Source organism: Oncorhynchus mykiss, chromosome 24 (genome assembly GCF_057628025.1).
Source record: "Oncorhynchus mykiss isolate SJ-2025 chromosome 24, ASM5762802v1, whole genome shotgun sequence".
NCBI lineage: Eukaryota > Metazoa > Chordata > Actinopteri > Salmoniformes > Salmonidae > Oncorhynchus > Oncorhynchus mykiss.
In genome coordinates this window covers 32,729,592-32,746,347 of record NC_143045.1, presented here as the reverse complement: position 1 = coordinate 32,746,347, position 16,756 = coordinate 32,729,592, and the positions used below count along the sequence as shown (strand labels likewise).

General features: G+C 46.7%; 1 protein-coding gene across 5 annotated transcripts in view; it reads left to right on the top strand.

Moving 5' to 3' along the window:
* Positions 1-4,646, top strand: part of LOC110503167 (stromal interaction molecule 1) — a 57,865-nt gene extending 53,219 nt beyond the window's left edge. For 3 of the 5 annotated variants that reach the window (XM_090218879.1, XM_090218883.1, XM_090218880.1), the window contains 2 exons: positions 1,042-1,426; positions 2,236-4,646. In XM_090218879.1, coding sequence (XP_090075005.1) covers positions 1,042-1,426; positions 2,236-2,770 — 920 coding nt within the window. In that variant the 3' untranslated portion in view covers positions 2,771-4,646. The remainder of the gene's footprint in view (positions 1-1,041; positions 1,427-2,235) is intronic. The other 2 variants (XM_021581520.3, XM_090218881.1) reach the window with 1 other exon arrangement.
* The last annotated feature ends 12,110 nt before the right edge of the window (positions 4,647-16,756 follow it).

The window sequence follows — 16,756 nt, the reverse complement described above, 5'->3', positions numbered from 1 at the left end:
GACAGGGACTGTAGATGGATATAGCTGTAACACTCTGGCCTGGGACAGGGACTGTAGATGGATATAGCTGTAACACTCTGGCCTGGGACAGGGCCTGTAGATGGATATAGCTGTAACATGCTGGCCTGGGACAGGGACTGTAGATAGATATAGCTGTAACACTCTGGCCTGGGACAGGGACTGTAGATGGAGATAGCTTTGATACTCTGGCCTGGGACAGGGACTGTAGATGGATATAGCTGTAACACTCTGGCCTGGGACAGGGACTGTAGATGGATATAGCTTTAATACTCTGGCCTGGGACAGGGACTGTAGATGGATATAGCTTTAATACTCTGGCCTGGGACAGGGACTGTAGATGGATATAGCTTTAATACTCTGGCCTGGGACAGGGAATGTAGATAGATATAGCTGTAACACTCTGGCCTGGGACAGGGACTGTAGATGGATATAGCTGTAACACTCTGGCCTGGGACAGGGACTGTAGATGGATATAGCTGTAACACTCTGGCCTGGGACAGGGCCTGTAGATAGAGAAGGAAAACTGTCTATGCTGTGTCCATGTACCCCTGGCCTTACTGTCTCAAGCTGTCCAATGACTTGATCTTCTTTCTCTGATCCTCATCACCCAGAGAACTCTTAGACCCTCTCACAACACACAGCACTGTCTGATTTTACACATGAAGGATTAGTTATGATGAAATATTTAACTTTTGTACTCCCTGCAAAAATCCTCACCAGACACCAGCCAAACGTCTCACCAGACAGTGCCATCCCTCATTTTCTCTTGTTTAATGCTATGGCATAGCTAAGGCCCAAGTAATTGAACAGCCATCACTTGCCTTCCTCACAACCAAACGTTACTGAAGTGCTCAGAACAGAGGTCAAGAACACCAATTCAGAACTGAAATGTCCCCAACACCCATGTCTGCTACTGCCCTCCCAGTCTAATTCCAACCTACTGTTTTCCCTCACCCTGTGTGTTGTGTATAATCAGACTTTGGTTGTTGATAATGGTATTGTTCTGTGTTGTGTCAGCAGCTCCCAGTATGATGTCCCTGCGTCAGCGCCACATGGACTCCCAGCTGGCCATGGGCTCTCAGAGGTTGGTAGAGACCTGCCTGTTGGCGGGGCAGCAGGGAGACTGCACCTCTTACCCATCCAGGTCTAGGGCCACCCTCCAACAGTCACACAGCCAGTCCTTCCAACAGTTTGAGGCTCTCCCCCTGCCTCCCCTGTCCTCGGCTGTCTCGCACCCCTCGATCATCTGCTCCTCTCCACCTCCTCCTTACCGTCAGCCCCACTCCTTCCACTCCTCCTCCTCCTCCTTACACGCCTCTGCTCCTCATTCCTCCCATGTCTATCACTCGTCTTATTTTCAGCCCATGGACACCATCCCAGACTTCCAGCGCAGCAGCAGCTTCGGGTACCACTCTGCTCTCTTCCCTCCACACGCACCGCATGCGCGTTGGCTTTTCACCCATTCATTTCACCTGTAGTATATTCCACTGTTTTCCATATCTGTTTTGTCATTTTCATTAACGATAGTTTCCTCTGACTATAACCCATCCATTATGCCCTGTGCATTAATACCTTTCTTTGAAAATCCATTTAGTTGTTTTATTCTTTCATATTTGAGTTTTTTACATCCACTCCCAACCTGTGTCTATCCTGGTTGCCCAAACTACCCTGACCCCTGCCTGCACTACTAACAGGAGTGGAGTTCCAGTTTCTGAGTAGTGCCCACAGTGTCCTGTTGGCGAGTAGTGCCCACAGTGTCCTGTTGTTGGCGAGTAGTGCCCACAGTGTCCTGTTGTTGGCGAGTAGTGCCCACAGTGTCCTGTTGTTGGCGAGTAGTGCCCACAGTGTCCTGTTGTTGGCGAATAGTGCCCACAGTGTCCTTGGCTTTACAGGCATTGGATAGATTACCTCCAGCATGCAGTGATTTAGCTTGGATACCCTTTTCAGTCAGGCCCAGTGCAGAAACAATTCCTAGCCTCTACCCCATAGGTACCCCATAGTTCTGAAAGGATTATAAAGGTATAAGCATTCCATCAGGTGGTAAAACATCCACCTAGCCTATCAGAGGGGAAAATGGAGCTACTGCCATTGCTTATATCTGTCCAGTTCTTTCAGATCTACCTGAAGTGCCTAGGTGGTAGAGGCGATAGAATGTCTCTGGACTGTACCTCACTGTCCCTCTTCCTCCACCGACTCTCTTCTGTTCTTCCACAGGGATCTGAACCGCTCAGACTCAGACTCCTCCCTGTCCCTCTCCCAAATCGGTGATCGTCTGTCCGCCTACAGCTCCAAGGGCCACCTGGTGAAACCCACCCCCTTACTGTATGGTCCCCCTGTCCGCTCCGCCTCCGACGAGCCCTCCCTGCATGCCCACACACCTAATGGAGGGAACCGTGTCCACGAGGGAGGAGCCCAGACCGAGCCAGTCCCCGAGAGCCCCATCCTGATGAAGAAGGTGTACAGCATCGAGAAATCAGCCAGCCTGGGAGAGATGGACGTTGGCCTCATCGGTATGTCCATGTCAGAGTCCTCCTGCTCCCTCAGCCTCAACTCAACTGATGCCGACACCCCCTCCCCCACAGGGGGCCAGCCTTGGGCTGCAGGGGCCAAGGGAAGCAGCCGTATCCCTCAACTCTCCTCCAAGAAGAGCCCTCTGGAGGAAGACAGTGGCTCCACGGGAGAAGACACAGACTCCGTCGCCAGCCGTAAGAAACACACCTTCAAGATCTTCAAAAAACAGAAGAAATAATGACAAGGGCAACTGAAGACTTTTAAAGAGCTATTAAAGGTGTTTCACTTATTATTATTTCTGTTTTGGAAAACTTGTTTTGGGTTGTTCACTGGTCACAAGCGATGGCGCAAATCTTTGCCTTTAGGGTTTTCTAGGTACTTTCTCTGAGGGACTGTGGGAGCAAGCAGCTATTCGATGATGTTTGTAATGGGTGGTGTTGTATAGTGGAATGGAAGCACTATTTATTTAGCAGGAAAGTGTGCCAGTCGCTCAGAGGGAAACAAGTCTCCTGGATGGATGTCTTCTGTTTTACTTCAACCTGTATCAGTTTGCATGTCTTCACCTTTGTTTGACTGATATTTTCTGGATTCTCTTAGGTGTGTGCTTGGTTCTTGTCCTTATTCTGCTTAGACAACACTTAAAAAACTCAGCTGTTTCTTGTCGTTAATCCCCGACCACCTCCTTGTTATGTGTCAGATGGACATTGAGCACTTAAGGCCAGTCAGTGTTGGTCAATGGTGAGGGGAAGGGAGGGAGGGAGGGGGGGGGGGGGGGGCTGAAAAGGGCTGAACAATACTTGCAAAAACTTCTCGAGTCAATTGTGCTAACAAGAAATCTAGGAGTCAATGTTATCACAACTCTTCCAGTACAGCTGCAGACACAGCAAGACACAGACTAGGCAAACATTTCCCTGGGATAGACCACCTTTAGAAGTGGAAGTGCTAACTTGATTTAATCCCTTTGAAGACAAAGCTAGGTAGCCGGTGTAACTGCCTTGTCTATTTGTCCCAATCATAGCCCTGATCTGTTCCCTAATAGAGGTTATTAAAATGACTACTTGAACTATATGAATTTCGTATCAATGTATGTTTATTGAAGTAAACCTCTACATTTTCAAATTGCCTACCATATCAATCTATGTTGTAATTGTAGGAGATATCACGTGAATCATTAGGAGTGCTGTAGGAGACGCTAATCTTTTTAAGTGCCAAAACAAAGACTCGGGTCCAGTGGCCTTTTATTCTTGTCAACAACTATATATGTACTGTCTGTTGTAAGTTAGAGGCAGCTTTGGAATGAGTAGCACTGCCTTCTGTTTTTATGTGGGGACTAAAATCAGGTGATCAATTTGACATGGTCACCCACAACATTTCAAGCAGGGAGTTGCAGGCAGCATTTGTAATTCGAAGACTCCCAAGTTGTGTGTTGAGCATTTTTGAGGTGTTTGCTACTTTAGCTTGGACTGTAGACGACCCAGATCACCTAGATCCACATTATACAGCTCCAGAGTCAAGCACACAGTAATGGCATCTATAGGTCACCATTATAAACTCACTTGCCATTATTGGTTTTGTGAAAGCACAAATGGTTTCGAAACGGATGTCACAATGCATTCTGGTAGTAGGGACTCTCCTAATAACTTCCTAAACAATTGACCTGCTGGACTGCTCCTGAATCTGATAACCATTACCCCCCAATGGAGGCCTCACACAGTGAGATTGATGGTATGGATGAAAAAGAAATGTCATATTCTTTCATTGATCAGTTGAAAACATGAACTTCCTATTGGTACTTTTTAAAGTGTAGTTTGTACCTCTTCTGCACGATGAAGCTGTAATATGGATTATGATGTCTGTCTGTTGCCAGGATACTGCACTGAGTTGTTTTGATGCATGTCAGCTACTGTATTAACGTCTATAATGGGCTTGAGGCAGAGTTCAGCTCGAGCATCATCTCTGTTCACCCCTACTTAATCCCCAACTTCTCATTTTGAGCTTCTATTTATGAATACATATATTTGTACAGAGAAAAACAAATATTTTGCATCTTCTGTGGCGTTCTCTCGACTTTTATGGCACTCCTGCATGATAGCAATAAACTATTTTGAATGAAAGACATGGACTGTGTTTATCAGATACGTCTTTGTTTGGGGGGAAATGATGCCAACACATGAAACAGTAGCAAGGTATGTGCTGTTATCACAGAGAAATTAGCACTGCATAATGAACAGACATGATATACCGGGATTTTGTCATTTATTATATATGCATTTTATTTGTTTACTTATCCCTCTAGTTCACAGGAAATCACAAGCGCAATATGTATTAAATGTGTGAATATTTTTGAATTCCGTAACAAATTCAGAGCTAATTTTTGTTTGAGTTGACTGGACCCCGTCTCAAATAATCCCTAAATCTATTGGTCACGTGACGCGTCTGATTGCTTAGTGCTAACAGGGGGACAGATCTGTATGATTTACATAAGCACTTGTTTCGCTGCTGGACAAAGCAGGATGCAGTGGTGGGAAAAGTACCCGACTTGTTTCGCTGCTGGACAAAGCAGGATGCAGTGGTGGGAAGAGTACCCGACTTGTTTCGCTGCTGGACAAAGCAGGATGCAGTGGTGGGAAGAGTACCCGACTTGTTTCGCTGCTGGACAAAGCAGGATGCAGTGGTGGGAAGAGTACCCGACTTGTTTCGCTGCTGGACAAAGCAGGATGCAGTGGTGGGAAGAGTACCCGACTTGTTTCGCTGCTGGACAAAGCAGGATGCAGTGGTGGGAAGAGTACCCGACTTGTTTCGCTGCTGGACAAAGCAGGATGCAGTGGTGGGAAGAGTACCCGACTTGTTTCGCTGCTGGACAAAGCAGGATGCAGTGGTGGGAAGAGTACCCGACTTGTTTCGCTGCTGGACAAAGCAGGATGCAGTGGTGGGAAGAGTACCCGACTTGTTTCGCTGCTGGACAAAGCAGGATGCAGTGGTGGGAAGAGTACCCGACTTGTTTCGCTGCTGGACAAAGCAGGATGCAGTGGTGGGAAGAGTACCCGACTTGTTTCGCTGCTGGACAAAGCAGGATGCAGTGGTGGGAAGAGTACCCGACTTGTTTCGCTGCTGGACAAAGCAGGATGCAGTGGTGGGAAGAGTACCCGACTTGTTTCGCTGCTGGACAAAGCAGGATGCAGTGGTGGGAAGAGTACCCGACTTGTTTCGCTGCTGGACAAAGCAGGATGCAGTGGTGGGAAGAGTACCCGACTTGTTTCTCTGCTGGACAAAGCAGGATGCAGTGGTGGGAAGAGTACAAGACTTGTTTCGCTGCTGGACAAAGCAGGATGCAGTGGTGGGAAGAGTACCCGACTTGTTTCGCTGCTGGACAAAGCAGGATGCAGTGGTGGGAAGAGTACCCGACTTGTTTCTCTGCTGGACAAAGCAGGATGCAGTGGTGGGAAGAGTACCCGACTTGTTTCGCTGCTGGACAAAGCAGGATGCAGTGGTGGGAAGAGTACCCGACTTGTTTCTCTGCTGGACAAAGCAGGATGCAGTGGTGGGAAGAGTACCCGACTTGTTTCGCTGCTGGACAAAGCAGGATGCAGTGGTGGGAAGAGTACCCGACTTGTTTCGCTGCTGGACAAAGCAGGATGCAGTGGTGGGAAGAGTACCCGACTTGTTTCTCTGCTGGACAAAGCAGGATGCAGTGGTGGGAAGAGTACCCGACTTGTTTCGCTGCTGGACAAAGCAGGATGCAGTGGTGGGAAGAGTACCCGACTTGTTTCGCTGCTGGACAAAGCAGGATGCAGTGGTGGGAAGAGTACCCGACTTGTTTCGCTGCTGGACAAAGCAGGATGCAGTGGTGGGAAGAGTACCCGACTTGTTTCTCTGCTGGACAAAGCAGGATGCAGTGGTGGGAAGAGTACCCGACTTGTTTCGCTGCTGGACAAAGCAGGATGCAGTGGTGGGAAGAGTACCCGACTTCTTTCGCTGCTGGACAAAGCAGGATGCAGTGGTGGGAAGAGTACCCGACTTGTTTCTCTGCTGGACAAAGCAGGATGCAGTGGTGGGAAGAGTACCCGACTTGTTTCGCTGCTGGACAAAGCAGGATGCAGTGGTGGGAAGAGTACCCGACTTGTTTCTCTGCTGGACAAAGCAGGATGCAGTGGTGGGAAGAGTACCCGACTTGTTTCGCTGCTGGACAAAGCAGGATGCAGTGGAGGGAAGAGTACCCGACTTGTTTCGCTGCTGGACAAAGCAGGATGCAGTGGTGGGAAGAGTACCCGACTTGTTTCTCTGCTGGACAAAGCAGGATGCAGTGGTGGGAAGAGTACCCGACTTGTTTCGCTGCTGGACAAAGCAGGATGCAGTGGTGGGAAGAGTACCCGACTTGTTTCGCTGCTGGACAAAGCAGGATGCAGTGGTGGGAAGAGTACCCGACTTGTTTCGCTGCTGGACAAAGCAGGATGCAGTGGTGGGAAGAGTACCCGACTTGTTTCGCTGCTGGACAAAGCAGGATGCAGTGGTGGGAAGAGTACCCGACTTGTTTCGCTGCTGGACAAAGCAGGATGCAGTGGTGGGAAGAGTACCCGACTTGTTTCTCTGCTGGACAAAGCAGGATGCAGTGGTGGGAAGAGTACCCGACTTGTTTCGCTGCTGGACAAAGCAGGATGCAGTGGTGGGAAGAGTACCCGACTTGTTTCGCTGCTGGACAAAGCAGGATGCAGTGGTGGGAAGAGTACCCGACTTGTTTCTCTGCTGGACAAAGCAGGATGCAGTGGTGGGAAGAGTACCCGACTTGTTTCGCTGCTGGACAAAGCAGGATGCAGTGGTGGGAAGAGTACCCGACTTGTTTCTCTGCTGGACAAAGCAGGATGCAGTGGTGGGAAGAGTACCCGACTTGTTTCGCTGCTGGACAAAGCAGGATGCAGTGGTGGGAAGAGTACCCGACTTCTTTCGCTGCTGGACAAAGCAGGATGCAGTGGTGGGAAGAGTACCCGACTTGTTTCTCTGCTGGACAAAGCAGGATGCAGTGGTGGGAAGAGTACCCGACTTGTTTCGCTGCTGGACAAAGCAGGATGCAGTGGTGGGAAGAGTACCCGACTTGTTTCTCTGCTGGACAAAGCAGGATGCAGTGGTGGGAAGAGTACCCGACTTGTTTCGCTGCTGGACAAAGCAGGATGCAGTGGAGGGAAGAGTACCCGACTTGTTTCGCTGCTGGACAAAGCAGGATGCAGTGGTGGGAAGAGTACCCGACTTGTTTCTCTGCTGGACAAAGCAGGATGCAGTGGTGGGAAGAGTACCCGACTTGTTTCGCTGCTGGACAAAGCAGGATGCAGTGGTGGGAAGAGTACCCGACTTGTTTCGCTGCTGGACAAAGCAGGATGCAGTGGTGGGAAGAGTACCCGACTTGTTTCGCTGCTGGACAAAGCAGGATGCAGTGGTGGGAAGAGTACCCGACTTGTTTCGCTGCTGGACAAAGCAGGATGCAGTGGTGGGAAGAGTACCCGACTTGTTTCGCTGCTGGACAAAGCAGGATGCAGTGGTGGGAAGAGTACCCGACTTGTTTCTCTGCTGGACAAAGCAGGATGCAGTGGTGGGAAGAGTACCCGACTTGTTTCGCTGCTGGACAAAGCAGGATGCAGTGGTGGGAAGAGTACCCGACTTGTTTCGCTGCTGGACAAAGCAGGATGCAGTGGTGGGAAGAGTACCCGACTTGTTTCTCTGCTGGACAAAGCAGGATGCAGTGGTGGGAAGAGTACCCGACTTGTTTCGCTGCTGGACAAAGCAGGATGCAGTGGTGGGAAGAGTACCCGACTTGTTTCGCTGCTGGACAAAGCAGGATGCAGTGGTGGGAAGAGTACCCGACTTGTTTCGCTGCTGGACAAAGCAGGATGCAGTGGTGGGAAGAGTACCCGACTTGTTTCGCTGCTGGACAAAGCAGGATGCAGTGGTGGGAAGAGTACCCGACTTGTTTCGCTGCTGGACAAAGCAGTATGCAGTGGTGGGAAGAGTACCCGACTTGTTTCGCTGCTGGACAAAGCAGGATGCAGTGGTGGGAAGAGTACCCGACTTGTTTCGCTGCTGGACAAAGCAGGATGCAGTGGTGGGAAGAGTACCCGACTTGTTTCGCTGCTGGACAAAGCAGGATGCAGTGGTGGGAAGAGTACCCGACTTGTTTCGCTGCTGGACAAAGCAGGATGCAGTGGTGGGAAGAGTACCCGACTTGTTTCGCTGCTGGACAAAGCAGGATGCAGTGGCATAATTTTCTTTTTTAAAATGTATTCACGGATAGCCAGGGGCATGCTCCAACACCCAGACATTATTTACAAACGAAGCATGTGTTTAGTGAGTCTGTCAGATCAGGGGCAGTAGGGATGACCAGGTATGTTCTCTTTATAGTGTGTGTGAATTAGACCATTTTCCTGTCCTGCTAAGCATTCCAAATGTAACGAGTACTTTTGGGTGTCATGTATGGTGTAAAAAGTACATTACTTTCTTTAGGAATGTAGTGAAGTAAAATTAAAAGTTGCCAAAAATCTAAATAGTAAAGTAAAGATACTCCAAAAAAACCTACTTAAGCAGTACTTTAAAGTATTTTTACTGAAGTACTTTTCACCGCTGGGAGGGTGTTAGTCTGGGTTCTTGTGATTGGAACTTTTTCTCAGGTTTCTACCAATTCAAAAGGACAGCAAACATAGCTTTTATAAACTAGATTTGACTATATGTCCCTTTTTTATTTCTTTATCTACTGGTAACCTTTTAATTTGACTGATTTTAGTGTTTGTCTTTCGTGTGCTAAAATCATTTAAACCTACTTTTATTGAGCAGCCATCTTAAACAAATGAAACATCCCCACTTGGACCATGAACCAGCATTACTTGGATAGGTGTTTATTTCTGTTTCTCCTCACCACTGTATTCCAGAGACACTGGAACGGTGAGCCGGGTGTACCTGCCTGACTGGTGTACCTGCCTGACTGACTGGTGTACCTGCCTGACTGACTGGTGTACCTGCCTGACTGACTGGTGTACCTGCCTGCCTGACTGGTGTACCTGCCTGACTGGCTGGTGTACCTGCCTGCCTGACTGGTGTACCTGCCTGCCTGACTGGTGTACCTGCCTGCCTGACTGGTGTACCTGCCTGCCTGACTGGTGTACCTGCCTGACTGACTGGTGTACCTGCCTGACTGACTGGTGTACCTGCCTGCCTGACTGGTGTACCTGCCTGACTGGCTGGTGTACCTGCCTGCCTGACTGGTGTACCTGCCTGCCTGACTGGTGTACCTGCCTGACTGACTGGTGTACCTGCCTGCCTGACTGGTGTACCTGCCTGACTGGCTGGTGTACCTGCCTGCCTGACTGGTGTACCTGCCTGCCTGACTGGTGTACCTGCCTGCCTGACTGGTGTACCTGCCTGCCTGACTTGGTGTACCTGCCTGCCTGACTTGGTGTACCTGCCTGCCTGACTTGGTGTACCTGCCTGCCTGACTGGTGTACCTGCCTGACTGACTAGTGTACCTGCCTGACTGACTAGTGTACCTGCCTGACTGACTGGTGTACCTGCCTGACTGACTGGTGTGCCTGCCTGACTGGCTGGGTTGTGCCTGACACTCAGTGGGTACTCAGTGGGATGATTGTGTGCCTGTGTCAGTAAGGAGGGATCTGAAGACAGTTACATGTCAGCCCAGGCTACTGCAGTGGTCAGCTTGCAGCCCACACCCCCTCTTAGTCGCCCCCTGAAGCAGCATCAACTCTGCCCTGGCTGGGCTACACAGATGTTGTGGCTTGGACCACCATCTCACAATGCCCTGTGGAACAAGGGAACTACTGTAGTGTAGTTGGTGAGTTAGAAAAATGTCAGTCCAGAATGATACAATAGTTCACAATACAAAATGAAGATATTTACAGTAAAATCACATTGTGGACCACTCAAATAGAGTTTTGAGACTAAAATCAGTCCAAGTCAAGCAAGGTACTGTACTATCAGCAATTCATTTTCAACATATTTAGGCTATGAACCATAACAAACGTAATGAAAACCTTTATATCCTAGCATTTCTCATTTTATCACAAAATAATCTCCCATTTAGAGACGGACCATTTGTTGTGGTCGATGTCTGCCTCAACTGGAGAGAACTTGACCAAGATGTTAAATGACTGTAGTAACGAGGTCCTGGAGTACTGGCGGCTCCAATCTATTTATGACGTTGGCTTTGTGTTGGGTGATATTAATATAGGATGATATTTTAGACTTTTGTTCTCCCCTGTTGCCAGGTTTGTGTCCTCCATCTGGGTAGTCCTGACCCAACCGTACCAGGAAAACGTGCCAGGAAAACGAGTACGGCGTCTTTCACCACGGAGACGACCAAACAAACTGACACTCCCAATTTATTACTCAAAAGTTCAGGTAACATAATGCTCTTCCATCCTCACTTCTCAAACATTTTATTGCCTATTTCTTTATTAATATACATTTTTGTAGGTGTAGATCAGCTTTACCATTGCAGATAGATTGTGGTTTCCATGAATGTTATTGTCTGCATCATTTCCAATCCCCCATATATCTATTTTTGTAAATATGTATATATTTATATACACAATACCAGTCAAAAGTTTGGACACACCTACTCATTCAAGGGGTTTTCTTTATTTTTTACTATTTCTATACTGTAGACTAATAGTGAAGACATCAAAACTATGAAAAACACATCATGTAGTATCCAAAAAAGTAACAATCAAAATATATTTTAGATTTTAATTCTTCAAAGTAGCCACCCTTTGCCTTGGTTACTGCTTTACACACTCTTGGCATTCGGTTCATACTGCAGAATACAGGTAAGAATGAACCTGATAAAAGAAAGAACACTAAAGCATTTTGAATATGTAAAGGGGAAGGGGGATACCTCGTCAGTTGTACAACTGAATGCCTTCAACTGAAATGTGTCTTCCACATTTAACCCAACCGCTCTGAATCAGAGATATGTGGGGGGCTGCCTTAATCGATATCCACGTCTTCGGCGACCGGGGAACAGTGGGTTAACTGCCTTGATCAGGGGCAGAACGACAGATTTTTACCTTGTCGGCTCGGGGATTCCATCCAGCAAGAACTGATATTTTACAGGTTCTGAGATCCTATACACCTGTGTCACACGGACGGCTACTTTGTGGTCAGTGGAGGTCAGTTTATGAGAGGAATTGTAGGATATTATGGACCGTTGGTGTAGCATTATCGTAACATAATATCTGACTTCAGGATGGTAAGAATCACAGTCAGACACATTCAAATCCATCTTTAATTAAACAAAACATGTTATACCTGTATTCACTCGTCTCCCGCAGTCTGAAGTCGTTGTTCCAGACCATATTAGGAGTCTGAAATTGACTGGATGGCTACAGTCCTGTCAGGAGTTTCAGTTGGAGCTTTCATGTCAAGTTGACTGGATATTTATTGAGAGCCAGACAGAAACAAGAGTCTGGTAATGATGTGTAACATCCACTAGATGGCATGATGGTGTATAAAATATTTAGTGGCTCACAAAGTTAGTGTCACTCCATCCAAACTGACACAACCTCTGTTTTCCAGAGAACTGTATGGATGCTTATCATGAGCAGACATTAAATATAATCTAGCTGTGACACCACACTGTGAACCCTGGGAGACAACCAGTGCCCCTTAAAACATTGTGCAGTATGACTGCCAAAGCTACTGGCCTCCAAGCATGGTAAGTAAGAGCTGGTTATAATGATAAATTCAACTATTTTTACCTCAAAGTGTCACACCAGCTAACACCATTAACACCATTTAATGAGGATGTTGACATCTCTAATGTTATTGTTTATACTGTATACCCAGGGGGCAGAAAGGTTGATCTGGCATCAGTGGTAAGAGCTCTGTACTCCTCGTCTCTTGTTTTAACTGTGTTAAGAGAGCACTAGATCCACTCGACTAGTTAACAGGATAATGGCCCTTCTGCTGCAAGCTGGCTGTCTGGGGAACGACAGAGCTCTACAGCAGTGGTGTAGGAGTGGAGAGGCAGGCCAATAAGGTGGGTGAATGAGTTTGGCTATTCAGGTGTCTGTTTTGATGACTAGAGCCAGGAGTTTATTTATACTTTATCCCTACTACTCTGACATCGCCAAGCGGACATTCTCTGACCAGCACAACCCCTCACCTCAGCAGGTAGGCCTTCGTGCTTGAATCGAGATCATCTCGGCAGTGTGTATTACACAATCCTAAAACAGGTAATTTAATGAAAACTACTCCTCCTCTGCTCTGTCTGTATTGTAGATGTTTGTAGAATCTATTTACTTGAACGAGGAAGTGCTGATGTCCAAATCAAAGAAAACCATGATATCTTCCACTGGCTAAAACTCCAGGCCCGCAATGGAGCCGCAGATGCAGAGGTTCTATTCATCTGTCTGATGGTTTTCAGTATTAAACATCATCTGATGAAATCTTTGTGATAATGGTTGAACTGCTCTTCTATAGCAAGCTGTGGCCCGTATGCTGTTCTGGGGCCAGCAGGGCGTGTCTCCAGACATCCAGACTGCTGTGAGACACTACGAGAGCGAAGTTGTCTGTCTGCGGGGACCCAGTGTCCATGTAAAACTAGGCCATAGTCCTCATGCAGGTCCGAGGTGAAACACTCGGTTTGATGACACAGTCATCAGTCTCTGTAGTCATTCTAAGTTCAATGATAGTAATGTCTTTTGACAATACCATCATTACATTTAAGGGCCAAGGAGTCAAGAAAGACATTCCAAGGGCAGTCACTTTCCTGAAGAAAGCAGTAGAGCAGGTTGGTCCAAATTATGTTCTGAATGTTATCATTATGCATGGGCTGTAGGACTACAATGACACCTTCACAATTGCTCATCATACCATTCTATCCCACAGGGTTTCACGCCAGTGATCAACGCCCTTGGCTGGTGCTATGAGCAGTTTGAGAAGGACTACTATTTTTGCAAATTTATTTTAAATAAATAAATAAATGAACTACCACATTTACATAAGTATTCAGGCCCTTTACTCAGTACTTTGCTGAATCACCTTTGGCAGCGATTACAGCCGTGAGTCTTCCTTGGTATGATGCTACAAGTTTGGCACACCTGTATTTGGGGAGTTTCTCACATTCTTCTCCGCAGATCCTCTCAAGCTCTGTCAGGTTGGATGGGGAGCGTTGCTGACTAGCTAAATTCAAGTCTCTCCAGAGATGTTAGATCGGGTTCAAGTCCGGCTTCTGCCTGGGCCACTCAAGGACATTCAGAGACTTGTCCCGAAGCCACTCCTGCGTTGTCTTGGCTATGTGCTTAGGGTCGTTGACCTTTTGGAAGGTGAACCTTCGCCCCAGTCTGAGGTCCTGAGCGCTCTGGGGCAGGTTTTCATCAAGGATCTCTCTGTACTTTGCTCCGTTCATATTTCTACAGACAGGTATCTGCCTTTCCAAATCATGTCTAATCAATTGAATTTACCACAGGTGGGCTCCAATCAAGTTGTCCAATCAATTTCTAGTCTCATAGCAAAAGGTCTGAAAACATATGTAAATTGGATATTTCTGTACATGAACAATTAAAAAAAGCAAAAACAATGTTTTCGCTTTGTCACTATGGGGTGTTGTGTGTAGATTGATGAGGGGAAAAGTCATTTAATAAATTTTAGAATGAGGCTGTAACATAACAAAATGTGGAAAAAGTCAAGGGGTCTGAATACGAACGTTGGATCGGTGAGACTTGTTTCCACAGTGATTATATGCAGTATCAATGCATAACTACAACTAAATCAATGAGTGACACACATGGAGTTATAAACAGTCTGCATTGACTCTGTCATTGGATGCATTGTATCTCCATCCATCCCTCCAGCACTGATCAGGATGGGTGACCTGCTGTATGAAGGACATGAGCAGGGACAGAGAGGGGTGGCAGCAGCAGAGATGTACAAACAGGCAGCACTAAGGAGTGTGATGCCATTACCATCTCATTAAAGGAATGCCGTCACATTCATCTGCCATCCTTTTGTGTGTGTGTGTGTGTGTGTGTGTGTGTGTGTCTGCATGCTTTTTCTCACAGGGCTGGTACAGTCTTGGTGTGCTTGTTCAAGAGGAACAGGGGTTACCGTTGTCCGTCCTGTCTGAACTGGGTCTGACACAGCATTACATGGCAGATAACACTGAGCTGGCGACTACACTTTACTGCAGGTATGTACTTTGCCACTGTACACCATTCACAACAACTGCCATGCATCCAACCTGAGAGTATGATGGTACTATATTACTGTCAACTGGCTAGGCTGTTCTTACTGTACAATTCCTATACTTTTCCATATGTGCAGAGACTCCAACGGCACAGCTGAGTCCTACTTGCCCTGCAGATTTGCGATATCCAGTGCATATCTGCAGTCTTTCCAAAATACCAAGTTATGTATGATGTTGGAATATTGAACTTGTAGTATTCAACATAGATGTACAGTATGATGTGAAAATTGATATTGGGCTGTCTTCTCTCCCTCAGGTCTCTGGTACTGTGGTAGTTGCAGTTCCACCAATCCTCTTCATCATCCCCTGTGTTCTCAGGGAGCGTGGCATCATGTCTTATCATCACTAGAACCAAGAAGTCCATCAGCATATCATGTCTTATCATCACTAGGACCAGGAAGTCCATCAGCCTATCATGTCTTATCATCACTAGGACCAGGAAGTCCATCAGCCTATCATGTCTTATCATCACTAGGATCAGGAAATCCATGTGTCACACCCTGATCTGTTTCACCTGTCTTGTGCTTGTCTCCACCCCCCACCAAGTGTCTCCCATTATCCCTGTGTATTTATACCAGTAGTTTCTGTTTGTCTGTTGCCAGTTTGTCAAGCCTACCAGCATGTTTTTCTAGTCTGTTTTCTAGTCCTCCCGGTTCCGAACTTTTCTGCCTTCCTTGACCTCGAGCCTTTCTACCGTCCTGTACCCATCTGACTCTGTCCTGGTTTACGAACTTCTGCCTGTCCTCGACCTGCCTCTTGCCTGCCCCTTGTCTATTAATAAATATCAGAGACTTGAACCATCTGCCTCCTGTGTCTGCATTTGGGTCTCGTCCTGTGTCTTTATACCATCCACCTATCATGTCTTATCATCCCTAGGACCAGGAAGCCCATCAGCCTATCAAAACTATGAGGAAGATGGCTGTATCAGGAGCAACTCCCAGGAAGCTATTTTTTTCACAGATTGTATTCTCATTTTACAGATTTTGTTTTTATAGCTAAAGATAAATTGTCTTTTGTGTTTTTATCTTTGTTTTATCTGGAATGAAGATAGTACCATGTCCAAAATGTAATGTATGAATTCCTTCCTATGTACTGTATGATCATGGTTTACATAACTTTCTTTTGATTGAGGTGTATCAATAAAGCAAACTGATTTGACAAATCATTGTTTTTTATTGACTGGGGCTCCAGTGTAGAACAGATCATTCAGGGGGTGGGGAGTGACTAATACCGTGGTGTCCCTGAACATAGTCATTTCCCAGGCCCATAGAGGACCGTGCTCTTGGCCTCTGAGCTCCAGGGCTCCTGGTAATGAATGACTGGTCACGCCCCAGGGGTTCACCAGGCCTGGCACAAACAGCAGGTGAACGGCAAGCTGACACCTGTACACAGACACACTGGAGCCTGGAAAGCACACAGTTACCCTTCTAATTGAAACAACATGAAATGACTGAGTCATGAGCTGGATGGGTAACATTGTAGTCTGTTTTACTGTGTGGCAACGTCACAGTCCGATCTCCCCATACACTCAAAAGCAGGCAGTACGTTACTCTGTCTGCATTACTCTATCGATATTATTCTGTCTGCATTATTCTCTGCAATATTCTGTCTGCATTACACTGTCTATATTACTCTGTCTATATTATTCTGTCTGCATTACTTTGTCTGCATTTCTTTCTGCATTACTCTGTCTACATTACTCTGTCTATATTATTCTGTCTGCATTACTTTGTCTGCATTTCTTTCTGCATTACTCTGTCTACATTACTCTGTCTATATTATTCTGTCTGCATTACTTTGTCTGCATTACTCTCTGCATTACTCTGTCTACGTTACTCTGTCTATATTTTTCTGTCTGCATTACTCTGTCTACATTACTCTGTACCACATGTTTTCGGTAACACTTTTCTTGACACACAGTGTCATAACCATGTCATATGTCATAACAGCTGACATAACCTGTTATAATATGGTCATAACACT